The 27,559-nt window shown below is 39.4% G+C and overlaps 5 protein-coding genes and 2 pseudogenes across 8 annotated transcripts; 3 read left to right on the top strand and 4 right to left on the bottom strand.

Moving 5' to 3' along the window:
• Window positions 1-948: 948 nt before the first annotated feature.
• MLO10 (Seven transmembrane MLO family protein) lies at window positions 949-5,967 on the top strand. The gene is made up of 15 exons (XM_021948868.2): window positions 949-1,459; window positions 2,149-2,206; window positions 2,386-2,591; window positions 3,163-3,279; window positions 3,451-3,511; window positions 3,624-3,712; window positions 4,042-4,116; window positions 4,197-4,285; window positions 4,392-4,441; window positions 4,544-4,584; window positions 4,664-4,837; window positions 4,946-4,981; window positions 5,074-5,141; window positions 5,225-5,285; window positions 5,405-5,967. The coding sequence occupies exons 1-15, from the start codon at window positions 1,274-1,276 to the stop codon at window positions 5,810-5,812; spliced, it is 1,719 nt and encodes a 572-aa protein (XP_021804560.1). The 5' UTR covers window positions 949-1,273; the 3' UTR covers window positions 5,813-5,967.
• Window positions 5,968-10,065: 4,098 nt separating this feature from the next.
• LOC110748880 (RING-H2 finger protein ATL8 pseudogene) lies at window positions 10,066-11,074 on the top strand (annotated as a pseudogene).
• A 1,843-nt stretch (window positions 11,075-12,917) lies between these two features.
• On the bottom strand, window positions 12,918-15,496 carry LOC110748925 (GTP binding protein). Its single transcript, XM_021948907.2, has 6 exons — window positions 15,165-15,496; window positions 15,023-15,086; window positions 14,789-14,924; window positions 14,356-14,683; window positions 13,833-13,964; window positions 12,918-13,747 (listed from the first exon to the last, which is right to left on the bottom strand). The coding sequence occupies exons 1-6, from the start codon at window positions 15,259-15,261 to the stop codon at window positions 13,251-13,253; spliced, it is 1,254 nt and encodes a 417-aa protein (XP_021804599.1). The 5' UTR covers window positions 15,262-15,496; the 3' UTR covers window positions 12,918-13,250.
• Window positions 15,497-15,788: 292 nt separating this feature from the next.
• On the bottom strand, window positions 15,789-20,753 carry LOC110748916 (monosaccharide-sensing protein 2-like). The gene is made up of 7 exons (XM_021948894.2): window positions 20,532-20,753; window positions 19,261-20,454; window positions 18,685-18,910; window positions 17,993-18,559; window positions 16,959-17,899; window positions 16,651-16,838; window positions 15,789-16,506 (listed from the first exon to the last, which is right to left on the bottom strand). The coding sequence occupies exons 3-7, from the start codon at window positions 18,761-18,763 to the stop codon at window positions 16,065-16,067; spliced, it is 2,217 nt and encodes a 738-aa protein (XP_021804586.2). The 5' UTR covers window positions 18,764-18,910; window positions 19,261-20,454; window positions 20,532-20,753; the 3' UTR covers window positions 15,789-16,064.
• On the bottom strand, window positions 20,070-20,749 carry LOC148293370 (monosaccharide-sensing protein 2 pseudogene; annotated as a pseudogene).
• A 182-nt stretch (window positions 20,754-20,935) lies between the features above and the next one.
• LOC110748917 (histone-lysine N-methyltransferase, H3 lysine-9 specific SUVH3-like) lies at window positions 20,936-23,854 on the top strand. 4 transcript variants are annotated; one of them, XM_021948895.2, is made up of 2 exons: window positions 20,936-21,084; window positions 21,294-23,854. In XM_021948895.2, exon 2 carries the CDS (start codon window positions 21,516-21,518, stop codon window positions 23,595-23,597), a length of 2,082 nt encoding a protein of 693 aa, XP_021804587.2. In that variant the 5' UTR covers window positions 20,936-21,084; window positions 21,294-21,515; the 3' UTR covers window positions 23,598-23,854. The 4 variants fall into 4 exon arrangements, with proteins under 4 accessions (XP_021804587.2, XP_021804589.2, XP_021804590.2 ...); XM_021948897.2 differs by having other exon boundaries at window positions 20,966-21,093; XM_021948898.2 differs by having other exon boundaries at window positions 20,966-21,084; window positions 21,259-23,854.
• A 160-nt stretch (window positions 23,855-24,014) lies between these two features.
• On the bottom strand, window positions 24,015-27,351 carry LOC110748915 (monosaccharide-sensing protein 2-like). The gene is made up of 6 exons (XM_021948893.2): window positions 27,198-27,351; window positions 26,942-27,100; window positions 26,133-26,699; window positions 25,026-25,990; window positions 24,733-24,920; window positions 24,015-24,655 (listed from the first exon to the last, which is right to left on the bottom strand). The coding sequence occupies exons 2-6, from the start codon at window positions 27,018-27,020 to the stop codon at window positions 24,208-24,210; spliced, it is 2,247 nt and encodes a 748-aa protein (XP_021804585.1). The 5' UTR covers window positions 27,021-27,100; window positions 27,198-27,351; the 3' UTR covers window positions 24,015-24,207.
• Between the last annotated feature and the right edge of the window lie 208 nt (window positions 27,352-27,559).

Here is a 27,559-nt window from a genome sequence, read left to right on the forward strand (position 1 = left end):
TCCCTTTTTACCTTTACAAATTCACACTGGAAATTTTTGGGCATTTTAGACTAAATGGAGAAGTACCAGCTGAGCCAACAGAATAGCAAACAGAGCATGCACCGGGGTGCATCGGGTCACTTCTCCTAAAGTCTCCTCTCCCCCCCTCCCTCACGTTCCCAGAACGATCGAGTAAAACATAAAATTTCCGAACTTTTTTTAGAATTGAAATAAATTTACTTCATCATTGAGTTATTTGTGACATCAAATTGGACTCAAAAGAAACTTTAGATGCATCAGCATGCATGCATGTATTTCTATTTTGGTAGTTTATTCAGGGAATGTAAAGATAAATGCTAAAAGTTCCCCACTTCCATGCAGTACCTCTTCTCTTCCTTGAAAAGGAATAAAGCAGAAAACTGAGGCCATTAGTTTACTGGTTGGTTTTTGTTTTTTGTTTTTGTTTTCGGTCAGTATTAGTAGGTTCTTTAATGTGTAAAGTAATATAAAATAAATAAAAAATACAGGGGCTTCCTTTGTCGAGAAACACTTACATAAAACCCCGATAATAACAAAACAATGTTATCCTGTTTCATACAAGTAATCATCAACCTTTCTCTATGTCCTTTTTCTGTTCTAATTTTTTGTTTTTTGTTTTTGTTTTGATGTGGTGGCACTGGTGTGGATGCAAAGACCAAATTGGTCAGCAGAGCAGTGAGCCAAACTAAAGCGAAAAGCGCCATAAGTATTTGACCTCAGCAGCTCAGCTGGATTACAATGGCAGTGCACATGGCAATGAAGTTTCCCCATAAATGATGGCACAATGCAAGCGAGCATGTCTTAATCCAGTAAAACACTGGGCAACTTTTTTTTTTACCTTCTTTCTTTATTTATTTATTTGCATATGTTTTTGTTTAGCCGTTATAAAAGACAAAAGCCATTGATTCCTATTATTGCTTCCAGCCTTCACCAAATCAAAACTGCTGCTTTAACATTTGGAAATAAATTTTTTTTATAAAGGAATTAAATTTGGGAAATGGGTTTTTTCTGGTCAAGAACATAATTAAAGAAACCGTGTGTAAATCGACCTGCTCCTCAAATTTTCACCAAATCACCATCCCATTGTTATCAAAACCTCTCTCTCTCTTAAACCCAGAAAAGGAAACTAAGAAAAAAACACGTATTTTTTTTTTCCAATATAAAGGTGCCCAAATCAATCAATTGCAGCCCAACGCAGCTGTTGGTTTCAGAACAGCCTCCCCTGTTATCTCTCCGAAGCTCAAGATTCAAAAAGATGGTGCCTTTCTCTCTGGGTCTGGGCCTGTGGCTCGGGTTGGTGGGTGTGGCTATGGCAGCATCAGAGAGTAGCTCACAGTCGAGGGACCTTGACCGTACACCCACGTGGGCTGTTTCTGGTGTCTGCGCCATTATCATCATCATCTCATTGGCTTTGGAGACGGTCCTTCACAAAGTTGGAACGGTAAATTTCTCTGTAACTGCAATTGAACAATTTACCTTTTCAGCTTTGGTCCGTTTCTTAATGTCTATTGGTGACTTTCTTCTTCTCACGTGGCTGCCTTATTAATTTGCTGCAAATCTTAGATCGCAGCTCAAGTTGCCTAAGCTTTATTGACCACAGTTTGACTGTCAGCTATCCCAGTGGTTTTGTTTATGGTTTTTCCTGGATTTCTTTGTAGCAGGAAAATTTGCCACCATTGATGGAATTTTATGTTTATGGGCTGTCTTTTTCTTTTGGATTCCTTGGTTTATATTAACGCCCTATTTTTCTTTTTGGTTGAAGATTTTTCATTATTAATGACTTCTTAAGTTTTTAGAGGAAATGAAAGTTTAAAAAAGTGCTTGGATTTAAACGAAAGGATTGAGGGTCCATATTAATTTTTCTTAAATTTAATGAAATTTACCCATTTTTCTCCTTCCCAGTATCTTGTTCATTATCATGGCTGCTCTTGTTATGAGATTGATAATCTAACATTTATAATACTGTTTATTTTCATGTTCTTTTCATTTTGGGTTTAGTTCACATACAATGAATTTCTTGAAACTAGAAGTTGATGTGTTGTTCTGTTTGGTGGAAGAACAATTTATTAATTTGACAATGTCGTCTCTTTTGATTAACTTTATTCTGACCTCAAAAAACTTTCAATTCAGTTCCTCACGGATAGGCACAAGAGAGCTCTGTTTGAAGCTCTGGAGAAGGTTAAAGCAGGTGAGATGCATTAAAAAATTAAATCATGTCTATCTCGCAGAATGATGAACTTGATTAAAAAATTAAATCATTTTCATCATGTTTTATTCCTTATAAATACTATTTTTTTATTTATTTGAATCATTTCCTGAAACATCCAGTTAATGGATACGCATTTGACTATGATGAAATTGTTGCAGAGTTGATGATTCTAGGCTTTATTTCACTACTCCTGACTTTTGGGCAGAGTTACATTGCCAGAATCTGTATTTCACTCAAGGTTGCAGATACTATGCTGCCATGTACTGTAAAAGATGAGGAGGATGACTCAACAACTAGTCACCGGAGACTCTTATGGTATGACCGAAGATCTTTAGCTGCTGCCTCTGATTATAAATGCAAGACTGTAAGTATATCCTCTTCCTCGCCACTGGACTCAAGCAGTTTGATTGACAGTAGAGAATTGGTCATAATATGATTAAGAAAGTGAAATATCGTATATCTTTTGTATCTTTTTTCATATTGAATTTGTGAGTGGTAGACATGTATGGATTGAACAATTGATTTGGTCTGAACCCTAAGGGTTGGTTCAATGCCCATGAGGCCTAAAAATTAAGTTATCCATTACGTTTGGCACCGGGGCCCTGCATATACTATAAGGAGTATTGGGTGGCTGAAATTTGATCTGTCTAAACTTGTTCATCCCTTAACCAATTCAATGTATAATACTTTTGAACACTTAGTAAAATGAATTAATTAGTATGTAGCTGAGTCCTAGTGAGTTAGCCCACATGTTTCTCATGGATCTGCAACTTTAAGATTTTCCAAGAATTTCACCCTCTCCACCTTTCTGTTATATTGTTTTCTATTTAGGTGAATACTTTTCTATATCAAAGATCGTCTATATAGTTTTTTCATCACCATATGAACTAACAAGCAGTCATGTGGATGATAGCCAATCTGATTTTTGTTAACAGGGGTATGAGCCACTTATATCAATTAATGGATTGCACCAATTGCACATCCTCATATTCTTCTTGGCAGTCTTTCATGTGTTATACAGTGCTATCACAATGCTGCTTGGAAGGCTAAAGGTACAGAAATTGGCAAGAAATTGACTTATAAATTCTCTTTGTTCCCTTTTGCGACTAATGAACTTGAACAGGACTTGCCATGTTAATCAATCTACCTTACCGTGTAAACAGTTTTTATTAACTTCGCATTTAATGATATATTCCTTGTTTTATGCATGTTTCTCTCCACAGATTCGAGGCTGGAAGCAGTGGGAGGCAGAGACTTCATCCCATAACTATGAGTTCTCAAATGGTATATGATCCCTTGATGCACACATTCCCTCACTCTTGTGTATAAATATTCCAATGTCTTGATAGCTAAAGATCTTTGTTGGAAGCTAAACTTGATTATGTTTTCTGGGCAGATCCTTCGAGATTCAGACTTACCCACGAGACATCATTTGTTAGAGCACATACCAGTTTCTGGACTAGGATTCCATTCTTCTTTTATGTTGTAAGACATCTTCCACTAAATTTCTGATTTTTCCTGTTCTTTCCTTTTGACTGATAGTGACAGAATATGTCGGTAGGGTAGAGGTACAAGGGACATTATATTAAGACTGACTTCGAAGTCATAATTGTGGTAGTTTTAGTAATGTCCATAAGATGAGCACAACTGATACAAGGATGCTATGAGAAAAATATAGGGCATATGGATTTTGCAACTTGCAATTACATAGTCAAACCTAGTAGGCTGTTAGAAGTTAACTACATTTTGGTAGTCTCAGAGTTTCTGTATTCTTGCTATGTTAAAACTGAACTTCTTAAACTTATATTTTGCAGGGATGCTTCTTTCGACAATTTTTTAGGTCTGTTAGTAAGTCTGACTACTTAACAGTGCGCAATGGATTCATCACTGTGAGTTTCATCAATTTCAAAAATTTGAGAATTCCATATTGAATGTATCATCCCATTTATCGAAATGCCATATGTCTCAGGTCCATTTAGGTCCAGGAAGTAAATTTAACTTCCAAAAATATATCAAGAGATCATTAGAGGATGACTTCAAGGTCGTTGTTGGAGTTAGGTAATATCAATATTTATCATCACCAGCTGTAGATTTTACTAGCCAATCCTGCCTTGTTTAGTTTGGAGTACAAATATCCTGAATTGTTTCTTCATGTTGTTGGCAGTCCTGTATTGTGGGCATCATTTGTGATCTTTTTGCTCCTTAATGTTGAAGGTAAGCTACTTCTCCCTTGAAAAATCCTTTTAAATTATATTTATTCTGACTTTATAGTTCAATTTAATTGATTGACTTTACTGTATAATAATGTTCTTTCAGGATGGCAGGCATTGTTTTGGGCATCCTTGATCCCTCTCATTGTAAGACATTGTATTTTTGTGAAAAGATAATCCAGTTTAGTTGGAAAACTGAAGTTTCTGACCACTTATGTAAATGTAGATAATCTTACTAGTTGGAACAAAACTTCAAGCCATCCTGACTAAGATGGCCCTAGAAATTACAGAAAGGCATGCAGTGGTTCAAGGGATTCCTCTAGTACAAGGCTCTGATAAATATTTTTGGTTTGCTCGGCCTCAGTTGGTTCTTCATCTTATCCATTTTGCGCTGTTTCAGGTATTGGATTGCCTTCTCTTTTGCACACTCTAATATCTTTGAGTAGTTTGTTCTGATTTCTCGTACTCTCTATTATTGACCATCTAATCAGTTTTCTGTTACATGCAGAATGCATTCCAAATTATATATTTCTTCTGGATATGGGTAAAGAACTGTTCCCACTTCTATTTCTATCACTCTCTTCAAATTGCATCTCATGTCTAATACTCAAATCTTGACTGACAACCTTTCTGCAGTATTCATTTGGGTTGAAATCTTGCTTCCATGCCAATTTCAAGCTTGCAATCGCAAAAGTATTTTTAGGGTAAGCATTATCTCTCTTGATTTAATGTTCTTGCTTGGATCTAATGGGAGTCTTACATATGTAATTTGGTGAGTATCTTGCAGGGTTGGGGTTCTATGTTTGTGCAGCTACATTACACTTCCACTGTATGCCCTTGTAACTCAGGTATTATTATTTGAAATTCCGAGTTTCTTCATGCATGAATCTTGGAGTGCCTTATGCCATTATCCTATGAATTGTGTATAATTAAACTGGATGAAAAATTGTTGTGGTGAACGTTGCAGATGGGTTCATACATGAAGAAATCCATCTTTGATGAACAAACATCCAAGGCCCTTAAGAAGTGGCACATGGCTGTGAAGAAGAAGCACGGTGGGACCCATGGTGGCAAGTCTCCTACTCAAACCCTGGGTGGCGGGAGCTCGACTCTTTCAACGGTGCACTCCTCCGGAGGACACACGCTGCATCGTTTCAAAACAACTGGTCACTCAACCCACTCATCCGTCTTTGATGATCATGAGACATCTGATCTTGAAACTGATCCTTTGTCACCCACATCAACAACAAACTTGATTGTAAGAGTGGATCAAATGGAGCAGGAAACTGAAAAAATCGAACCCCACGACAACGAACAAACCAATAATCCAGACGATTTCTCATTCGCCAAGCCTGCCCCGGATAAAGAAACATGATGAACAGATGACATCTTGTTGTGTTAAATTTTTTTTACGAGGGAGAAATGTTAGTAAAATTATTTGAAATGCAGCTGCATGCACTTGCATATCTTGTACATTAACTTTCTTGTTAATACATTACTAGCTAATAGTCAACAAAATTCCTGTTTGCACTGGCCTGATTGTTTTTGCTCAATCATTCTGAATCTCATCTTAGCTGATATACTTGTTGGCTATGTATTGCATGATGGATTTTGTAGCATACATGAATGAAAAAGTATAAGGAGTGTTTATATTTACACTCAAAAGTGGTCTATGAACATCTCTAATTAAAAACTTCTCTCCCACTTTTTACTCTCTTTCAGAATTCTTAAGAATGGTAGTCTGGAATCTTTGAAAATAGGGTTAGGCGTCCCTAGAATTTTATAATTTGGTTAGGTGTTTAAACACATCTGGGTGTCAAATGGAGCCACTCAATTCTAAGGAAATGAACAAATAGCCTGATCCTAATCCCCTTAAGGGCTTGGAGGCTGTAATGAGGGGACCTTAATAGCGGTTTGATTAATGAACGCCTTAATATTATACGGCTGGATTGAACCCTCAACACACCCCCTTAACATATAGCTCCCAAATTGTTGGGACCAAAGTTGGATAAGAAAGCCTCTCCCATGGTTTGGTTTGACTTGTCAATTAGAATGGCCGAAACTTTTCAAGTGGATGAACAATTGGAACTGGGTTCACATTGATACAGTTATCACTATCAGGACAAGGCACTTGCATATTTTGTGTACAATCGGTTACACTTAAAGATTTTCTCGACGTGAACACACTGGTGTCTCTCGTCTTGTCAGTCCGCATTGGTACATTTTACCTACCCTACCCACCATGATAAGATATTGGAGGCTCCATATGTTCAAAATCAACAGGCCAAAGCGTAAAAGCTAGGGGCGGATCCAACCAAAGATTTTCTTTCGAGTCTAATGAACCTTTTATGAAGCTTAGCTGTCCTCATATCTGTTGTGCTCCTAAATTGCTCTCAATCATTTTAAATAAAGTGTTGAGATTCTCAGAAAGACTCTTTTGGGTTTTGGGCACATTCTTGAACTATTTTCAGATAACGAATAGGTGGAGACCACATGTTAAAATTTCAAAAAATTTCTTGATCAAATCTCAAACCCTTTTCTTTCACATTGTTTTTACATAATTTTTATTGCTCTGCAAGCAAATAGTTAGACAACATTGCTTGTACCTGCATTTTTCTTGTAGGCAGGGAAAGATTTGAGTTTGGCTCTGCCTGTGCCCGCCTTCCTCTTTTTGCCCAACACATCAAATTGTCTAATGTTTTGTGCTTGCACTTTGGTTTTTTTGTTAACATCAAATGGCATGAACGTGTTGACTTGGTATGAACCATGTCGTTCCATAAATTAGCCAAAACCGACATGTAGCTTCAAAGAGTTTGTTGTCGTGGGCTTCTTGTTCTAAAGCATATCAACTGTCAAATTTATGGCTCATTAATTACTCATTTGGTGAATTAATAATAAACCCCATATATACAATACAAATGGGTTGGGATAGCAAACCTATTTGAGGATTGTAACAAGTAGTTTTTACAGGTATGATCTTAAGTGATGAGGGTACTTTATAAGAAACTCGCCTAATTCCCGACAACATTACCCGATTTTTATACTAGTTATGCTTTCTATCAATAAAATCCTATCATTATTCTCTCTCCAAAAAAAAAAAAAAAAAGAGCTTTTCTGCTCATAAAGTACCTTTCTTCTCTCTCAGGCCATTATACTATTAGAAATGGGTGCTCAACATGTGCAGTGTTGATCAAAGTTTGATAATCACAGAAGAAGATAAGACCCAAACCTGAACTACCAAAAGGCATTATTTTTAAAGTCATTTTCAGTGCCCAGAAAGGAGAGAGGGGTGGCCCAACTTGGGCAGACAGTTGCAGAGTCGTTCCATAGGGTGTCATATACGGATCATATATATGAACCTTCATATTAGCCGCATGATTCCTCTAAATAGTAACTCCACTTAAGTTTAATGAAATTATCATGTGGTTAATATGAAAGTCCACATGAGAAATCCATATATGGCGCCCTTACTATAAAATTTTGCGAGAGATACAGATGTTGAAATATGGCTTCACTTCACTAATCCACAGTGGGATAGCTTTTTTCTTTAAAAACATTGTATCCGGCTTTGTTTTGTAGCTCCTAGATCCTGTATGTGAAATGAACCATCATCTTCATATATACCATCATTTCACAAAACAATGAAAATAAGACGTCAATTACTTAATGGCTGTATTTAACCAAATAAAGGGACTAAATTCAACCTCATAATTGAATTTAGCATAAGCAAGTGGCTAATTCATCCCATAAGCTTTCTTGCTGCCCTTGTACATGACAAAGCTAGCCATGAGGTGAAATTATTGTTAATCAGAAGAAGTCAACTATATCTAAAACAGAAATGCATGCACCTAATTGAAAAGAGCTACTAATATGATCATGGTTTTTCTGACTTTGTTTACCCAAAATCCACATTATTTTCATTAGTGTTAATCGGTCCGGTGATCGGTTCCGGCCAAAAATCAATCCAAACCCCACCATGTCCAGCCTTAATTTTCATTAGTTGGAAATTTTGATGGAAGAAGTGGTTAAACTTGACAACCTACTCAAGATGTGGGATTTATCATTAGGTGTGCCACATGTAGATGAGATGACATATAAACACACACCTAAAACTTTAAAGAAAGCAATAATAACTAATCTTGTTGTGTAGGTTTTTCAATGTACTTCCCATCAATTTTTGTTTTGGGATAATTCTTCCAATGATTTAAAACCATGGTGCTTCTCTAACAAGGGCAAATTATGGCCATATGGAGTCAACAAGGACAAAACATGCGAAAACATTCTCGGCACATTTCCATCACTGTGAAAGTATTGCTTAAAAAGATGATTAGTCTTAAATCAAAAACTTTAGCTTAAATTCTAGAATTTTGCAGAAGAAATTGAAGAAAAAGAAACATATGTATATAGATATTGCAGCTTTTGTACCAACATAAGGAGTAAGGTTTTGTTTTGCAATTTCCAAGTTGGGCTAGTTTAGTTTAGAAGGATTGAAGTTTGGCTATGGAAAGGTGACTGTAGTAGTTTTACCATTCCAATTTTCCAAAATGGTTTCCGAAACCGAACAAGAACACTTTGTCATTCTCTGGTATTTTTCAGGATATGATATTTTGTTGTGAGTATACAGACAAAATACGAGAAATTCTTGTGTAGAATTGCCGTATAAAATATAGTTATTTGATGATTATGACTTAAATTCACAGTTGTATTTTTCCTTACCTATGATTGAAATATTGTATGAGTATATGAATTCCTGTTTTTGTTATTGGTATGAGTTGGTAGCTGGGAAACTAAGAGATAATCAAATAGCATTACCCCTTGTTGATGGAGTGGTTAAACTTGTTTATTGGTGACTTCTGAAGGTCCACCACCTTATCTTTAGTTGTTTGCCTAAAAGATATTAATTTTGGTTGAAAGTTTGAAACTTAAATATGATAAAAGTGAATTGCTTAAAACTTTAAAGGCAAGATTCGTAACCGTGAAAAGCCAGCTGCAGAACCATAAACAAAGTTAATTATACTGACACTTATTAATTCTCCTTTAATACACAGCCTTGTTTACACTTCGGACAAACCGGATTACTTTTTATTTAATATAATTATATCATGACGACGACATCGTTTCACGGCGACTGCTTTCACATCACAAAATAAACTAACATCTTAAGGAAAAAGGGAGTCATGAGAAAAGAGAGGATGAAAGGAAATGAGAGGAGGTAGGGAAGGAGGCCACCAACTCCCAAAAGGGGCGATGAATAAAACTTTTCTTAGGGTTTTCTCAAAAAGTGTTTAAATCAACCATAATTTATTTTAATTGCTTTTACAGTAGAATTGTAATGTAATCTACGACAATTGCGTATTTATCTTTCTCGTCACATGACTGTCGAATACTAATTAATTGAGAGTCGAAATGAGTAAACAAAGCAAAACTTAAATGATTAAAGAGGTTAATAATTGATGAAGCTTGAAAGACTGAAAGGACAGTGAAGTGAAGCAGTAAAGAGAGATTAATTAAATCGGTTAATTACAAAAACAAATAATATAATAGGTTAAGGCAGAAAAAGATAATGCAGATAAGAATGACCTGCATTTAGAAAATCCAAGCCACCTGGACCAACCTGGGCCGACTCTGCCTGCCTACCTCTCTCTCATCACTTTATCTTCTCCAAACATTTCCACTTTCTCTCAACTGTATTTATAAAAACCCTCCAACTCCAAACCACTCTAAACCCAAACCCAACAGAAACAGAAAAACCGATCTTTTCTCTCTCTCTCTCTCTCTCACTTGGTTCTCTCCAGCACCGAATTCTCAAAACCGACATTAGACAGCTCGTCGTATGACCAGTCATGCCTCGCTCTCAGAGATTTCTAGGCAGCAGCGCCGCCAACAACTCGTCAGCTTTCCCGGCCGCGCCGCCTCCTGAGGCAGTGGTTCTGGAGTCAGACTTCGTCGTCATACTTGCGGCTCTGCTCTGCGCCGTCATATGCGTGATCGGTCTCCTAGCCGTGGCGCGCTGCGCCTGGCTCCGGCGCGGCTCCGGAGCCGGCGGAGCCAGCCTCAGCTCGGCTCAAGCCTCCGCCAACAAGGGCGTCAAGAAGAAGGTACTCCAGTCGCTCCCCAAGTTCACGTACGGCATCGGCGGGGCCGAGCCGCCGCCCAAGCTGGCTTCGGAGTGCGCCATCTGCTTGGGCGAGTTCGCGGAGGGAGATGAGATCAGGGTTTTGCCGCAGTGCGGCCACGTCTTCCACGTCGGATGCGTGGACATGTGGCTTGGGTCCCACTCGTCGTGTCCGTCGTGCCGGCAGATCCTGGTGGTGGCTCGCTGCCAGAAGTGCGGCCAGTTCCCGGCTCCCATTTCTGAAGCGGAGCTCAAGGCGCGCCAAGACCATAGCAGCAGCAACCATCCAGCTTCTCCTCCTCCTCCTCCTCCTCCTCCTCCTGCAGCCAATGCTATTAGTACTAATTCTTCTTCTAATACAACAACTACCACTGCTGTTAATAGTAATAGTTATCTGCCTTAATCACTCCTAATTAGCGAAACCCGCGTTTTATTATTTCTTTAATTAACTACCCTTTTCCTCAATTTGTATTTCCTTCCACTCTTTTGTGTATAGCGAAAATGAATGGATCATCTTCTTCATCTTCTTTGTTCATCTGCAATCTGCCAACTGACACCAATCTGACACCAATGCAGCAGTTGTGCTAAGTTTTCCTCCCCCAGTCTCCCACTTGTCTGGTTCTGAAGTGAATGAAATTACAAAAAGAGGTTGCATTGCATGATTCCAAAGTAATATCTAATTATGTAAAGTGGGCAATTTTATAAATGATTTCCATGTTGCTTAAAGTGACCAAAAGAGTCAATGGGGTCATAGATGATGGGAGGTTGGAGAATTGAATAAAAAGAAAAGAAAGGGTTTTGTGGCCTAACTTAGAGATAGGTCAGCTGGTTCGTTGGTTGGGACTTTGAAGCACAGCCATTGCTTGCGCTTGTTTGGGATTTTAATAGTTTTTTTTTGTTGTTGAGCTTTTTTGAAGCACTCTTTGGGAACTTTGAGTGCTATTGACGCTAACATCTCAAAACCATCCATTGTTAAAAAAGCAGAACCAACAGAATCATGACAAGGTTTAGTGTGTTTGTGTTTTATTGATGCTACTAGAATTTCTTCAAGCACAAGCATCTGGGTCAGAGTGAATGGGGAAGAAAAGATACTCTTCAAACCCTTTTGATTTTGAGCCTAAACTTTAAGCTGGATTTCCACTACCTTTACCTGTTTTTCCAATCTAGGCTTACAGATCTTAGAGTAAACAGAAGTCAATCCTTTCATTTAAAATAATAAAAAGTGGCAACTAGGTTTTATCCCCCCGGCACCTTCTAGTAGCCTTCAAGTAAATTTAGGTTTTTTAAAGAGTGACAGCAATCTCAAACTGGCCCATATTGAAGATAAAAGAGAAATGTATCAAGGACCCACATGCCATATAATTCAAAGTTATCGTTCAAGAATAAAGATATTTCGAGCCTAAAACGTGCTTTTAGGTCACTGAAAACATTTCTTTCAAAAGGATCTCACTTGGCAAATGGTATTAAAAAGCAATCGCCGATATTTCTTACTTATTTCCTTGTGGTATGGTAGCCACCATGATTAAAAGAGCACTAAGCTAGGCACAAACTTGTCCTATGTGAATATTATTATTATTATTATTATCAATTATTAATAAGGATCCGATCCGCCGCTCAAAGCCACTCCAGTATTTCAAACCATGTTACACGGTTGATAATCAGTCAAAAGCCTAATATAAGCCAGCCCCTAAAATCCTACTCTTCTGCCCACTTTCCCCTACCACTCCCAAACTCCCGCCTAATAACAGCTTGACAACTCCTGCGCCCAAAACTCTCACACCTCCTTTCTGGTTGACAATAAATAAGAAAATGGAAGGGTCAAGTTTGGCAACTCTCTGGTTTTACAGCATCCTACCTTCTTGTTATCCCCAAGAAAACAATACCATCAATAACAATCCTAACAAACAACACAAAACTCTAACTGATATGAGTTAAACCAATTGGCCAAGACAGTGTCTCCATCCCGTACATTAGAGTTTGTTTAGAATATCTTTTTGTAGAAAAAAAACAAAACAAAATTCTTAAAATTCTTATAGGTTAATCTTACCCGAGTGTGGACATTTTTTATTTTCTTCAGGCAATTTGGGTTACTAACTTATTACAATAGGGCCTACCGTTAGCTTTATAAGATTCCATCTACATGTCCGTCAAAAGATGTCATTAGGAATAAAGTAACAAGTAAACACTAGCTGGGTGCTTTAGGTTTAAAAATGTTCAAGAAGCTTTGTAAAGAAACCAAAATATCTCACTCCTCAATAGAAAACCTTAAAAAGCAGTAGCTGTACTTTTTGTTACTTATTCCTGGTATCCATGATCAAAAGGGCACTAAACCTTAGCACCAAATTGGCACTCATAGAAGTACGAATTGCAGCAATCACTAAAAATATCTAATTCATATATTTTGGTTTACATATCAAAGTTTTGCATCATCACACCACAGCTAATTGTGCTCCTACACAAATGTCACCCTCCCACATGTGAAGTACAACCTAACATTTTCAATGGTTGAATAAAAACAAAAGTTTCTTACCACTATAAAGGATTGAGCACAGTTAATGGGTATTGACCCCACCAAAAAAAAAAAGAGACTTCTGAATCTCCATGTGCGGCACAAGAGAAGAACTGAGCAAACGAAGCACAAAATATTTCCAAAAAGCTCATCTACCTTTTTCTTTCCATTAATACGGATATCCCTTACTCAGCTGATACTTTCCACTTCATCATCACTGCTGCCCCCAAACATGGAGGCCATTTTCAAAGCCAGCTTTGCAGCCATTTCTCTTCTCTGAAAATCTGGCATCAATCTCAAGCTGTCGCGCATGTTCCCAATCTCAGACATCAACTGCTCCAAATCCTCAACTTCAAGAGGGGTATCCTCATCTAGTTCCTGGGCTTGGTCAAGTTCTGTGCCCTGGTCAGGCTCTTCTGCATTGGACACCACTCCTTTGTTGATATCATCATGCAACGCAGCTGTCGAGGTTGAGGTCTGTGGCTCCTCATGATCACAAAGGGTTCCATTCTCTTGATTGCATTCTGGGAAAAGATTATTTTGAGCAGCCAGTCCTCTCATACTTGAGGGTCCGGCAAAATCATTTGCAGAAACCCATCCTGTATACGTGTCTTCATGTGGTTCAGCTGAACCCGCAGATAGGATTTCATACTCAAATTCATAATCAGATTCTTCTTCTGACAAGTCTAGCAGAGAGAATGCAAACATTTATCATTCTACTTCAAAGTACGTATAGGTTATAAACCAAATGGATGTGGTATAATATAAAACCTTCTTCTCTTTCAGGTAACGACGGTTCAGCAATCTTATCGCCTGATTTCAGAATCATTCCAGGCCACATATGTGCAGAAAGAGCACCAAAGAGTCGTTCAACACCTTGTGAATCGCCATCAACTGACAAACCTGTGAAAATCTTTATCTCAAAAGATACCCAAAAAAAAGTATATGTGGTGTACAGTACAATCAACATGTTCCTTTTATTTGATTTAACTACTATTAATTTTCTCAAGGTAACAATTTTCCTTTTTAATATTGAAACTGACATGAGAACTCAAGGAATAATCACTGTATAAATTCTTACTGATATACATGATGAGAAAATCCTACTTCTCCCTAAACTGCTCTGTCATACAAAGACTCATTTCTCATGGTACGTGACTTAGTGAATAGACCCAGTTCTCTAGTTTGCTATAACTTGTTCTATCACAATCATTAAAACTTTGCACTTATTGTCAATCATAAATAAAGGGTAAATATTGCTACAAGATATAGTCAACAAGAAAGGCCGCCTTACATTTGTCAAAATCAACATTTGAAGCACAAGCTTCAATGTACTCAATGTTATGCTCAGTGCACCATTCCAAACACGACTGCCTAGCCTCCCAAGATGGTTCGTCATCCCCCAGTAAACTACTTCCTTCAGTTTCGGAGATTCCATACTCAGTGAACCCTGGACCGGAATCAGCAAATGGATCTCCAAGCTTCAGCAGGCGTCTTCTATATTCAGCATGAACAGGGTGACCCGGAACAAGATCGACCTTGTTCCCTATGCATAATAGTATATCAAATTTTTGAAGATCAGTGCGAGATACCCATTTCTGAAGTGCAGCCAGAGACGACAACTGCACATAATGTTAGCAAATCAATATAAGACTGCATCAACAAATCATGCTAAAAAGCTAAATAGCTAAACAAAGTGAAAAAGAGTGAGTGGCAAGAGACCAAACCTCAGTGGTGTCAAAGACCAAGATCAAGGCTTGCAACTGGTCATACATTGGGAGGGTCTCAATGGAAAATTCATCATGAAGATGAGCCATCCATACAGAAACATCAGCTGTGTAGTACTTTGTAGAAATATTCCACCTATTTTTTAAAAAATGAAAAATAAATTCATTGTAAAATTCACATTTCGAAAGAATTAAAAATGAAATCTTTGTTCCAAAGATGTAAAATTTACATACCCATTAACTACGAGCTGAGATGAAGAAGAATCAGAAGCATCATCAAAATCCAAAGCCAGTAATCCTAAGATCAACAAATCATGAATTTAATACCACTCATATCAGTAAAGGCAAGAGAGAGACAGAGAGAGAGAGGGCTTACGAGAAAGCATAGTGCGCTTGCCGACGTTGGGGGAGCCGAGGAAGAAGATGCCAGGCCTCTTCTCCAGAGAGTCTCCTTCCTTTACTTGACCTTCCATTTCTTTGACTACTTTCAGATTCCGATAAGTATCAGATCTAAAACCCTAATTCTACCTCAATTTGATGAAGACGAAGACGACGATACACTAAATTTTTCTCTGAACAGCGTTCCTATTGCTAGTGCTACGCGGCAGCATGATCGGCTTGGGCCCCGAGTTAAAACAGAAAACGGACTCTTTTCTTTTTTGGTTGGCCCGGACACATTATCTCATGCTTTTTTCTTTTTTTTGTTGAAAGTTCTTTTTGTTGATAATACGAATTATAAACTTGTTGAATTAGTGTCACGCTTGAGTAATTGAATTTTGACAACATTTCTCTTTGTTTTTGCTTTCATTTTCCCATTTTGTGACTTCTTTTATGTTTTTAGGGATTTGTTAAATTTGCTATCATTTGAATTATACACAGTTTTTAATTCCTGTTATAAGGGTTTTAATTGTAAAATATAGATGCATTAATCAGATTACGATACGATTAATAACGACGATAGATACTTTCTTATTTCTTATAAAGTATAAACATCAAACAAGGATCTAATTTTGACATTTTGACAGCAGATCTGAATAGTATTCAACTTAAAACACTTACCTTATAAGCCTGCAAATATGAATAATTTTTTTATAAAAAAAAAAATTACATGTGACCCTATGACCTGAGGGGAGGATTGATTTTTGGTATCAAAATGCTTGTGCAGCAGCATTAAGAGAGGGATAGTATCAAAGACAATTGATGAACACAAAATCTTTTCCACAAAAAGACTCAAATTCTGCCCTCATAATTCCACTTGTGGACAATCAAATCAGTTCTAGCTGGAAGCATCAGCAGCTTGTTTCACACCAGCTGCGAAGAAGTCAGAGATGACTTCTAGAGGCATGCCCTTGGTCTCAGGCACCTTCAAGTAAACAAAAAACCAGGCAATTATGCACCCAGCAACATAGATTCCAAAGACACCAGCAAAGCCAATGGAGGAAAGCATCACGGGAAATGAGTATGTGATGATGATGTCTCCAATCCAAAAAGTGAGGGCACAAATGGCAATGCAGAGGCCACGGACGCGAGTAGGGAAGATCTCTGCGCAAAGAATGTTCGGGATCACTCCGAAAGCCATGACAAAGCAGCAGAGGTAAACCACAACACTAGCAGTGGATATTGTTGCATTGAGAATACTGCCCAAGTTGACAATGTTGACAAACACCAGTAAAGCGAGGGACAATATCAGGATTGGTATTGTGGATAGCAGCAGTGACCTACACAAGAAGAAAGACAAAGGAAAGCTTCTTCTGTTCATATCGATTTCGGGTTCAGTGGCATGACTCAGATTCTAAAGTTGCAATGTATTTGATAAGAAAATAGGTTGTCTGAAATTCAATGGTATTAGAATGAGAGTTTACCTTCTGCCAGCTTTATCCATTAGCCACATGGAAGTAGCTATGCAAGGAAGCATTAAAAATGTTGTGATGGAACTTAAAAAGAGAGATGCAGAGGTTGAATTCATCCCTATGTTAGACAGAAGAACTGCTACGCCCGCTTGCTCGTAAACCTGAGGAGTGTAGTAGAGAACCCCATTTATGCCAGCAACCTGCAGAGGTGAAAAGAAAAGGCATAAGAAGGCTGAAAAACAAAACAGCTGCCCATCAGGTCAAATTGAACAAGAAAAGCTCTTACCAAATCACTACTGCAACATAAGGTTAAATTTTACCTGCTGAAGAATTTGAAGTCCAATCCCAACAATCAATGCACGCTTGACTCCTGGTTCCAAAAGGTCTCCCCATTTTGGACCTTTAACAGCAGCTTCTGATGTAGGAACCATTTCTGGGCCAACAGAACGTAGACTTGTCGGATCCTTGGCAGAAACAGCAGGCTGGCTAACCAGACCAGCAGCTTGAATGAGTTCACTTTCTTGCCTTACACCAATTGAAACAACTGATGCAGGCTGAGATCCAAGTCCACTCTCCTGGTGCAAATAGACTCTTTGATATCCTCCTTCCTTCTTCCCATCTTCACCTACCTGCTCGGAATACTTATAAGCCAGCTGCCAACCTCCACCTATATCCATACTACTGCCATTGCCTGCTTCAGCCGCTTCAATATTACCTTGCATCAGGATGGTATTGCATCTCACACCTAAAACACTACCGCCAGACCTAGGCGTGCTTATGTCCTTGTCCATGCTTGTTGTTTGGCGTGAGATCAATGGACTTCTCAAAGTGTCATCACAATAAACCCGGGGTGCTTCAGATTCGTGGTCCTCACCATCCGTTTGGCTCTCCATGTCCCAGTGATCATTTTTGTCATGATACTCCCCTGCGTTCAAAATACTGCCCAGATTTGGATAGTACATGCTTCCCTTGCTTCCTCTCTCAGAGAGCTTCTCATGGACACTACCAAAGAGAGTGACAAGAGGATCCATAAGAGGGATGCTTTGGTTTGCCGCACTGCCATGGTGAGATGTTAAACTCTGTCCAGTTACAGGTTTGGCTATATATGACAAGCTCTCTTCCGGACCATACAATCTCATTTGATCTTTCTCTTCAGTTGTTGCCTGGTTATTGGTAAGCAAGTTGGCTGGACTTATAATGTACTCTTCCAATGTCGTCTCTCTGCCAGTGCTAAGACCCTCAACTAGCAAAGTCAACTCACCTGTAGATCATAAAAGCCTCAGACTCAGACTTAGCTCTAAAATATCAATTACATGAAGGAAATGGGAACAAAAAAGAAGACCAACTTAGGCACCTGAAACATCTTCCCTGCCATTAAGTCTTTGCAGAACTTGTTTGGCTTCGAGAATTCGACCCTTACTCACAAGCCACCTAGGGGATTCAGGCAGGTAAAACACAGCCAAAGAAAAATAAACTAGTGATGGAATGGAAACAACCCCTAGCATCAATCTCCAGCTTGGTGAATCCATCAGTGACATTCCAAACACCATGCAGTAGGACAAGAACATCCCACCAGAGCCAGTGAACTGTGGAAGGGTATTCAATGTTCCTCTTATATCTGGCGGTGCTATCTCAGATATATAGGCAGGAACAAGAGTAACAGCCAGACCAGTTCCAAATCCATCCAATAGCCTCGCAAAAAGTAAGACATAAACATTGGGAGACAACAACATTACCAGACCACTAATGAAGAAAAGAACAGATGAAATGATTAGCATCGTACGCCGTCCTAGCCAGTCTGATGCCGGTCCAGAGAATGTTGTTATGAAAGTAGCTCCAATAAGGGATGTGGCTACAATTAGCCCCTCAAATGTTGGTTGACTTTCCAATTCAAATTCCTTTTTGATATAATGAACAGACCCTGCAACATTTTTGTGTAACAAAGCAGAATTATTAACATAACCCCTTTCTTATGCTTCTGAAAAATGGACATTGTGGCAGAGATAAATGAATTAAACACAGAAAACATAAATTTATGGTACTTGCCTGCAATGACTGAATTATCCCATCCTTGCAACAAATTCCCAACTGCTGCAGCAACCGCGACAAACACAGCTCCCCTCATTTTTTTCTTCAGTGACCAAGTACTATTTTCGAAATCCAAAAGAGGATTCAGATCACAGTGCAAGAATTGCTGAACCTTTTCTTAGATTATGTATTAGTACAAAGACTTAGAGGGCAGTGCTGTGTTTCCCACTGGCAGTCACCAAATCTGCATAAAGATGGCAATAACATCATTGCTATATGAATAAAAAAACAAGCCAAACAATCACTTTCAGGAAACAAATAGAAAGCACAAGTATATCTTGATGGTGTTAATATCCATGCACATTGAACTTCAAAGTAACTTCTGAAACATGTCAAAACCAATATAACAGTAGACAGAGGTGATGAGTATAGAGACCTTCCAAAGCAGGCGTGGTAAACATGTAATGCAAATTTGATTACCAGAAGAAATGTCATGAAATTTGAATTTTGAATAAAACAAGTTGGATTCTGTATGTTAAAAATCTATTTGTCGTTGATTGGTTGTATTTTGAAATTGCAAAAGAAAAACACTACCTGTTAGCATGGCTCTCGAAATGTGAAGAAGGTAAAGCCACATGTCAAATATAACCATGGCTGAGGAACTTGGTTTGCAGCAGATCTTGTGCTTCCCGTTAGATTTTTGAATTTTGGAGGAGACAGACAATGAATAAGAGTGACCACAACTTCTGATGGTTCTAGAAATATACATACTTGGTATTGTTTTGATTTTGTGTTACAGTCTGGCTAGAGAAAATTACTTTATATTGTTGTAACAATTATGTAATTAATTCTACCAAATAGGTAAGTGATATAGTCAACAGATATGAACAGATGAATGTACATGAATTAATATCTGGAAATTTAATCTAGCTTCCTTTTATATATATATATAGTGGACCACTAACCAACGGTGCAATTACAGAAAGAAAAAAGAAGAAAGCCTTTTTACACCTTGCAGTGAGTTTAAGGTCATGAATTCAGCGAGAACGTATCATCCAAAGAATGTTCTCAACCTTCTGTAATTTATCTGGCACCCGACGAGCATCAAGATTTTTATTTTATTTTTTTGGTTGCTAGCGGAGCGGACCGAAAACCGAAACCCAAAGAAGAACAAAGGAACAATGGTGGCCCTAAAATCTTCAGCCCAACAGACCCACAATAGAAGGGAGTCCGAGGTGTATATAACAACATAGAACAGAACTCAAAACAGCATCATCAATTTCCCTCTACGTAAGACAAAGAACAGAAATCAAAACAGCAACATCAATTTTCTTGACTGCTAAGTCAACCTCTCAGCAATATCTACCTGCTTTGCACCCACAGAAAAGAACGCAGAGATGAATTCAAGGGGCATGCCCTCTGTTTCCGGCACCTTCAAGAACACAAACACCCAAGAAATGGCGCACACCAACAGCATAGATGGCAAAGACACCAGCAAGACCAATGGAGGTGAGCATGATAGGCAATGTGTAAGTGACAATGATGTCTCCAATCCAAAATGTGAGGGCGCATATGGCGATGCAGAGGCCGCGAACGCAAGTGGGGAAGATCTCGGAGCAAAGAATGTTAGGAATTGGTCCAAACCCCATGACAAAGCAGCAGAAGTAGACCACCAGACTGATGGTGGAAATTGTTGCATTAACAACAGAACCCATATGGACAAGTTGTCCGAAAATTAAAACTAGGAGAGTCCCGGTCAGTACAGACAGCGTCGTCAGCACCAGCGACCTGCAATGGAGACAGAAGAGTATAAGATGAAGGGAAAAGTTCAGGCTTTGATTAGTGGCACAAAGGGACAACTATACCTTCTGCCAGTGGCATCCATTGGTCTCATGGCAATGCCTATGGATGGAAGCATCATCAACAAGGTTGTTAGAGCACTTATGAGAATAGAGGCAGAGGTGGAGCTAAGGCCCAAATTTGATAAGAGAATTGCAACCCCTGCTTGCTTAAGAATCTGACGAGTGTAATATAGAACCCCATTTATGCCAGAAAACTGCGAGGACAAAAAACAACCAAGCATTAGAGCACAGAGGAAAAACAAAAATGATTGAAAAGTGGAACTATTTGTATCACATTTACTCGAAAGCATGAATTAGTACCTGCTGAAGCAACAACTAAAAAAGTGATATTGGCTGCTAATCTTGTCAAAAAGATGGATTTTCATTAAATAAATAGCACCATGCCATGCCAGTTTAAATGGGTTTTGCTCGGTTTTCAAGATAAATTGTAATTTGGCTTAAATAGACCCCACCACATGTGGCAAACACTGGACAGGAACAAAACTCAGGTAGTGCGCTCTCTCCCTGAAAATCTCGAACGGAGAAATACCCAGCTAGCAATGGAAAATGCAAAGAGGTAAGACTGGTTAGTTTTTTGCTTCTTTTCCTACCCCAAGTGTTCATGCATGTGGAAACTGCTGCTTGATTTTGATTTTTGTAACTAATATTTGATTACCATGTTTCTAGATCTGATTATGTTTAGATTTCAGCTTGAGCTTAGCTTTCCTGTTCAAATTATGAATCTTTTCAGTGATGTGTAGCGTCGTCTGCAATCTTGTCTTGCAGAGAAACATGCTAAGAGCGAGAAATTTTATTTCTCTGAAAAAAACGAAATTGGGATTTAGAACAACCATCACAAGCACCCAGAAGTTTTTGTTTTGGTGGTGAAAAAGCACCCAGAAGTTGAAGAAAGAGAAAAAGTGGGGTTTTTTGTTTTGGTTGTTTTGCACTTGTAGAAAAAGCGGAAAACTTTGCTGTTGTGTTGCTTTGTAGAGAAAAGGGTTTGTAATGGAAGGAGGGTCAAGCCACAACTTCGTTCCTTCTTCAGCTGGTTTTGATAAGTCATGTGTTTTGGATGTCAAACCTCTGCGTAGTTTGATGCCAGTGTTTCCAGATGCGTCTCAGGCCCCTCCCTTTGCATGCATGCCTCCCTTCGGCCGTACCCCTAATGGATATTCTTCATTTTACCCATTTCATGTACCACAAGGCTCTCAAACCTCACCTAATCTCAATAGTGAGAATCCTTCCCCAATGAGGAATACGGGTCTCATGCCCGCTCCAATTCGGTCATACAGAGCCCCCGCCCGATCTGGGGCACTTGGAGAAAGAGGTTCATCAATGGGTGGGGCAGAAGATGAGGATGGGTATTTTGATGCTCATCCAGGTTCTAGTTCATCACGAAAGAAGACTCTGAAAGTTAGTTCATCTCGAAAGAAGAACAAGAAAAGTAGAGATGGGGATTCATTGACAAACAATGGGTCGGGAGTGAACTTTGTTTCAGTTATGACTCCATTTCAACTAGAAGACGGTAACAGGGAGTTGGTTAACTATGTACTCATGAATTTTGATGCACTGCGGAGAAGGATCTGCCAAATCGAAGATGCCAAGGAATCGAAAAATGTGCTTGCACATTTGAAAGCCGGTAACATTGTGATGAGCAAAAAGGTTCGAACAAACATGAGGAAGAGAATTGGGGTTGTGCCTGGAGTTGAGATTGGCGACATTTTCTATTTCCGAATGGAAATGTGTGCAGTGGGATTGCATGCTCCGCCAATGGCTGGAATTGACTTCATGTCTGGGAAGGGTGATGCTGAAAAAGATCCATTGGCCTTAAGCATTGTTTCTTCAGGAGGCTATGATGATGACACAGAGGACAGCGATGTCTTGATATATAGTGGTCAGGGTGGGTATACCCATAACAATAAGCAGGTGGCTGATCAGAAGCTTGAAAGGGGTAATCTTGCTCTTGAGAGGAGCTTGAATCATGGCAATGAAGTCCGAGTGATTCGTGGTGTGAAAGATGAGGTTATTTCAACAACAAAGGTCTATGTGTATGATGGCCTATATAAAGTCCACGAGTCATGGACAGAAAGGGGGAAATCTGGTTGCAATATATTCAAGTACAAGTTAGTGAGGGTGCCTGGGCAGCCTGGTGCTTTTGCAGTTTGGCAAACTATTCGTAAGTGGAAGGATGGTTTTTCGTCAAGGGCTGGACTCGTTCTTCAAGACCTCACTTCAGGGACTGAACCTATACCTGTTTCCCTTGTAAATGAAGTTGATAACGAGAAGGGATTGGCTTCTTTCACGTATTTTCCTAAACTGAAATATTCTAAATCTTTCACTTCAATGCCGCCTTCTTTTGTCTGCAATTGCCACAATGCATGCCTCCCAGGTGATATGAATTGCTCTTGCATTCAGAAAAATGGAGGTTCTTTTCCTTATACTGGCAATGGGATCCTAGTCGACCGGAAGCAATTGTTACATGAATGTGGTCCTACATGTCCATGCTCTCCCAACTGCAAAAACAGAGTATCCCAAACTGGTGTAAAATTGCGCTTGGAAGTGTTTAAGACAAAGGATAGGGGCTGGGGCCTCCGGTCGTGGGATTCTATTCGTGCTGGTACTTTTATTTGTGAGTATGCTGGTGAAGTTATTGATGAAGTGAAGTTAAAGCATAAAGGAGAAGAAGGTGAAGACGATGAATATATTTTTGATACAGGCCGTAATTATGACTCGTTTAAGTGGAATTATGAACCAGGACTACTAGAAGAGGAGACTTCTAATGACATAAATGTGGACTATAACATCCCATATCGCCTAATCATAAGTGCTAAGAATGTTGGGAACGTATCTCGGTTCATTAATCACAGTTGCTCACCAAATGTCTTTTGGCAACCGGTTCTATACGAACACAACAATCAGTCTTGTCTTCATATTGCTTTTTTCGCCATCAGACACATTCCGCCCTTGACAGAGTTGACATATGATTATGGCAATTCTTGTTCTAATGAAGCTGACAATGACAATGGATCCCACCGGAAAAAGAAATGCTTATGTGGATCATCAAAATGCCGGGGTTATTTTGGTTGATTATGTAGGTTATAAAATAGACAGCTACGGTGCCAAGAAACATAATCCTGGCTGGTAAGTTTGTAACTTCACCACGTTTAAATGTTTTTGAACTTACCGTAACTGTGATTTTGTTGTTGTTGATCTTTCAATCTGTGGTCAATGGTTAAGGTTCCAGAAACCGTTAATCATGGTGCCAACAAACATGATCCTGGTTATAAAGTTTGGAATCTCCATCATTTTTATATAGTTTTGAACTTTTATGTTGTTTGTTTAAATGATTTTATATGGTTCGGCGTACCTAAAGCGGGAGTTTGCCATAAGTACAGTATGAGCACAGAAACTAAAAGCAAATGGTTTGAATTCCCATTAGCCCTTTCTTGAGGACCAAGGATTACTTTCAGCTTCTACTAAAGCATCATATCTTTGCTCATCGTCTAGTTGTTTTCAAAAGATGACTAGCTAGAATCTCAGAGTCCAAAGATTATATATACAAAAACTGTCCAGATCAACGTGAATATAATAACAACACAGCAGGCACTGGTGTTCACTTAATTTAGTGTTATTGTGCCTCCTTTCCTCTACCTAAGACAGAACATAACTCAAAACCGCATCATCAATCCCTTGACTGCTAAGTCAAACTTTCAGCAATGTCTGCCTGCTTTGCACCCACAGAAAAGAACTCAGAGATGACTTCTAGGGGCATGCCCTTTGTTTCCGGCACCTTTAAGAACACAAACACCCAAGAAATGGTGCACACAACAGCATATATGGCAAAGACACCAGCAAGACCAATGGAGGTGAGCATGATAGGTAATGTGTAAGTGACAATGATGTCTCCAATCCAAAATGTTAGGGCACATATGGCGATGCAGAGGCCGCGAACGCGAGTGGGGAAGATTTCGGAGCAAAGAATGTTAGGAATTGGTCCAAACCCCATGACAAAGCAGCAGAAGTAGACCACCACACTGATGGTGGAAATTGTTGCATTAACAACAGAACCCATATGGACAAGTTGTCCGAAAATTAGTACCAGGAGAGTCCCCGTCAGTACAGGTAGCGTTGTCAGCAACAGCGACCTACAACGAAGACAGAAGAGTATAAGATGAAGGGAAAAGCTCAGGCATTGCTTAGTGGAACAGTGGGACAGCGATACCTTCTGCCAGAGGTATCCATTAGTTTCATGGCAATGCCTATAGATGGAAGCATCAACAAGGTTGTGAGACCACTTATGAGGATAGAGGCAGAAGTGGAACTAAGGCCCAAATTTGATAAGAGAATCGCCACCCCTGCTTGCTCAAGAATCTGAGGAGTGTAATATAGAACCCCATTTATGCCAGAAAACTGCAAGGACAAAAAAACAACCAAGCATTAGAGCAGAGAAAACAAAAAATTTCTCAACAATCGAAACTATTTGTACCACATTTACTTGAAAACATGAATTAGTACCTGCTGAAGAATTTGAATTGCTACCCCAACAAACAATGCACGCTTGACTCCTGGTTCTAGAAGATCAGACCAACTGGATCCTTGAACAGTTTCTGGGGTGTCAACCTTTTCTTGTCCAAGATGCTGGCTCAGTTGGTTCCTTTTAGAAAGTACCGAAGGTTGGCTAACCAGAGCAGAAGCTTGAAAATATTCACCGTCTTGAGGGACTTCAGGACCGCCAGCAACTGAAAGCATTGAGCCTCGCCGCGACTCAAGTGCACCCTCCTGATGCAAATAGACCCTTTGATACTCTCCTTCCTTTTTTCCATCCTTGCCAACTTTTTCAGAATACTTATAAGCCAACTGCCATCCTCCTCCGATGTCCATACTACTCACAGCTTCACCACCACCAGCCCCTGGCATGAGGCTGCTATTGCGCCTCATGCCGAAGAAGCTACTGGACTTTCTAGGCAGCATGTCATTTACCATACTGGCTGATTGTCGACCTTTGAGCAACGGCCTTCGCACATTGTCCTCAACATCATTCCCGGCTGCATTTCCATCTCCCTCCAAATCCCAATGCTCAGACTTATCCTGGCTTTCGGGTGGCGCCATGTTTAGCACGCTGCCCATGTTAAGAATGCTGCCCATGTTTGGCAAAGTAAGAAGGCTGCGCATGCTTCCTGTGTTTTCAGGATAAAGCTTCTCATGGACACTGCCAAATAGAGTTACAAGAGGATCCACATAAGGCACATTTGGATTCAACAAGCTTCCTTGCCGGGACACCAAGCCAAGATTGGCTTGTCCTGTGACAGATTTGGCAATCATTGAGGCCCTCCCCTCCTCCGGTCCATACAGCCTTATTTGGTCTTTCTCTGTAGTCATTTCGCGGCCATCGGTGCCCTCACTGGCTGGACCAATTATGTACTCTTCTAATGATGCTTCCCCTCCAACTCCAAGACCCTCAAACAACAAAGCCAACTCGCCTGCAAATCAGTAAAGCCCAACACATTCAGCATCCAAAAAATGGAAAAAAGTAAAAACAACCTCCCTATATTTTCTAACATAAGAACAATATCAGCACGAAAAACAGAAGCTTTCATCAGCTAATGGCACTACTTTATGCACCTGAAACATCTTCCCTGCCGCGGAGTCTCTGCAGAACCTGCTTGGCCTCAGCCATCCTTCCTTTACTAACAAGCCACCTTGGAGACTCAGGCAGGTAAAACACAGTCAATGCAAAATAAAGTAAAGAAGGAATAGAAAGAACCCCAAGCATCAATCTCCAATTGGGTGCTTCCATCAATGACATACTAAACACCATGCAGTAAGCCATAAACATCCCTCCAGAACCAGTAAACTGGGGGAGAGTATTTAGCAGCCCTCTGATCTCAGGTGGGGCGGTTTCGGATATGTAGACTGGGACAAGAGTAACAGCCAGACCAATCCCAAACCCATCCAAAAGCCTTGCCAAAAGTAACACATAAACATTTGGAGCCCAGAGCATTACCAGACCGCTGAGAAAATATAGAACTGATGAGATTATCAGCATTGGACGCCTTCCTAGCGAATCTGATACTGGCCCTGAGAATGTTGTGATAACTGTGGCCCCAATCAGTGACATGGCCACAATTAGCCCTTCAATCGTTGGTTGAGTTTCCAACTTAAATTCCCTTTTGATGTAAAGAACAGCCCCTGCACATTGGTTTCTAAAGTCACAGCCTCCATTACAAATACTAAATCATAAATACATGTGCCTACTTTGGTACATTATTTTGGTAACAAGGAAAACTCCATGACTCGCTTTCTAAAGATTTAAATTAAACCCGAATACGTGCGATAACCGGCATATTTTAGTAGTGCCTCAAATGAGATCCCAAAGATTTATTATTTAAACTTTCCTAGATATATTGATTAAGGAGGATACATATACATACCTGCAATGGTTGCATTGTCCCATCCTTGCAACAAGTTTCCTATTGTAGCAGCAATGGCTACAAGAACAGATCCCCACATTGTTTTCTGCCACAATATTTGTAACCCAGAATTTAATTCAGCAGAGGAACACAGAAACTCTTGTCCTTTGTAGCATCAACCTTGACAATACACACATAGATTAATTAGTGAGCCTAATTTCAATTACACCAAATTCCAAAATATTTGCTTTGTTGAATGAAAGAATGTTGTTTATACCTTTCAAGAACAGAGAGAAACCATGAATTTGAAGTACATCATCTGATCTTGGAACCAGAAGAGAAGTACATATTTGATGTCCAAGCAATCTAGTTTTGGGAAAATGCAACATGAAATGATGAGAGATCTGAGAAGAAGTGATGCAGCTAGTGGTTTTGGGCTTTAACAGGTCCAAAAACTTGTCCTGAAATTCCTAGTATGCCTCTTGAACCAACCACACAACATGTAGCCCTCTTCTTTCGCTTAAGTAGTGGGCAACTGTAACTACCTAATTTTTTCAATTCTCTCCTCTAATACCGGTGGTGTAAAAAGTGAAACAATCAATGAGAGCAACCAGGATGCCATGAGGTCCACAAATTTCC

This window comes from Prunus avium, chromosome 7, assembly GCF_965620075.1.
Source record: "Prunus avium chromosome 7, drPruAviu1.hap1.1, whole genome shotgun sequence".
Lineage (NCBI taxonomy): Eukaryota > Viridiplantae > Streptophyta > Magnoliopsida > Rosales > Rosaceae > Prunus > Prunus avium.

Excerpts from the sequence above, each read along its gene's own strand:
- LOC110748925 (XM_021948907.2), bottom strand. The coding sequence starts at position 15,261 with ATGGAAGGTCAAGTAAAGGAAGGAGACTCTCTGGAGAAGAGGCCTGGC. Across the intron at positions 15,087-15,164 it reads CAAGCGCACTATGCTTTCTC|GATTACTGGCTTTGGATTTT; the intron begins GTAAGCCCTCTC and ends TGTTGATCTTAG. Across the intron at positions 13,965-14,355 it reads AAATGTTGATTTTGACAAAT|GTTTGTCAGTTGATGGCGAT; the intron begins GTAAGGCGGCCT and ends AGATTTTCACAG.
- MLO10 (XM_021948868.2), top strand. The coding sequence starts at position 1,274 with ATGGTGCCTTTCTCTCTGGGTCTGGGCCTGTGGCTCGGGTTGGTGGGT. Across the intron at positions 3,280-3,450 it reads TGCTGCTTGGAAGGCTAAAG|ATTCGAGGCTGGAAGCAGTG; the intron begins GTACAGAAATTG and ends TTCTCTCCACAG. Across the intron at positions 4,982-5,073 it reads TATATTTCTTCTGGATATGG|TATTCATTTGGGTTGAAATC; the intron begins GTAAAGAACTGT and ends ACCTTTCTGCAG.
- LOC110748917 (XM_021948895.2), top strand. The coding sequence starts at position 21,516 with ATGGAAGGAGGGTCAAGCCACAACTTCGTTCCTTCTTCAGCTGGTTTT.
- LOC110748915 (XM_021948893.2), bottom strand. The coding sequence starts at position 27,020 with ATGTGGGGATCTGTTCTTGTAGCCATTGCTGCTACAATAGGAAACTTG. Across the intron at positions 26,700-26,941 it reads GGACAATGCAACCATTGCAG|GGGCTGTTCTTTACATCAAA; the intron begins GTATGTATATGT and ends ACCAATGTGCAG. Across the intron at positions 24,921-25,025 it reads CAATTCAAATTCTTCAGCAG|TTTTCTGGCATAAATGGGGT; the intron begins GTACTAATTCAT and ends TTGTCCTTGCAG.
- LOC110748916 (XM_021948894.2), bottom strand. The coding sequence starts at position 18,763 with ATGAGGGGAGCTGTGTTTGTCGCGGTTGCTGCAGCAGTTGGGAATTTG. Across the intron at positions 18,560-18,684 it reads GGATAATTCAGTCATTGCAG|GGTCTGTTCATTATATCAAA; the intron begins GCAAGTACCATA and ends AAAATGTTGCAG. Across the intron at positions 17,900-17,992 it reads TGGCAGGGAAGATGTTTCAG|GTGAGTTGACTTTGCTAGTT; the intron begins GTGCCTAAGTTG and ends TATGATCTACAG.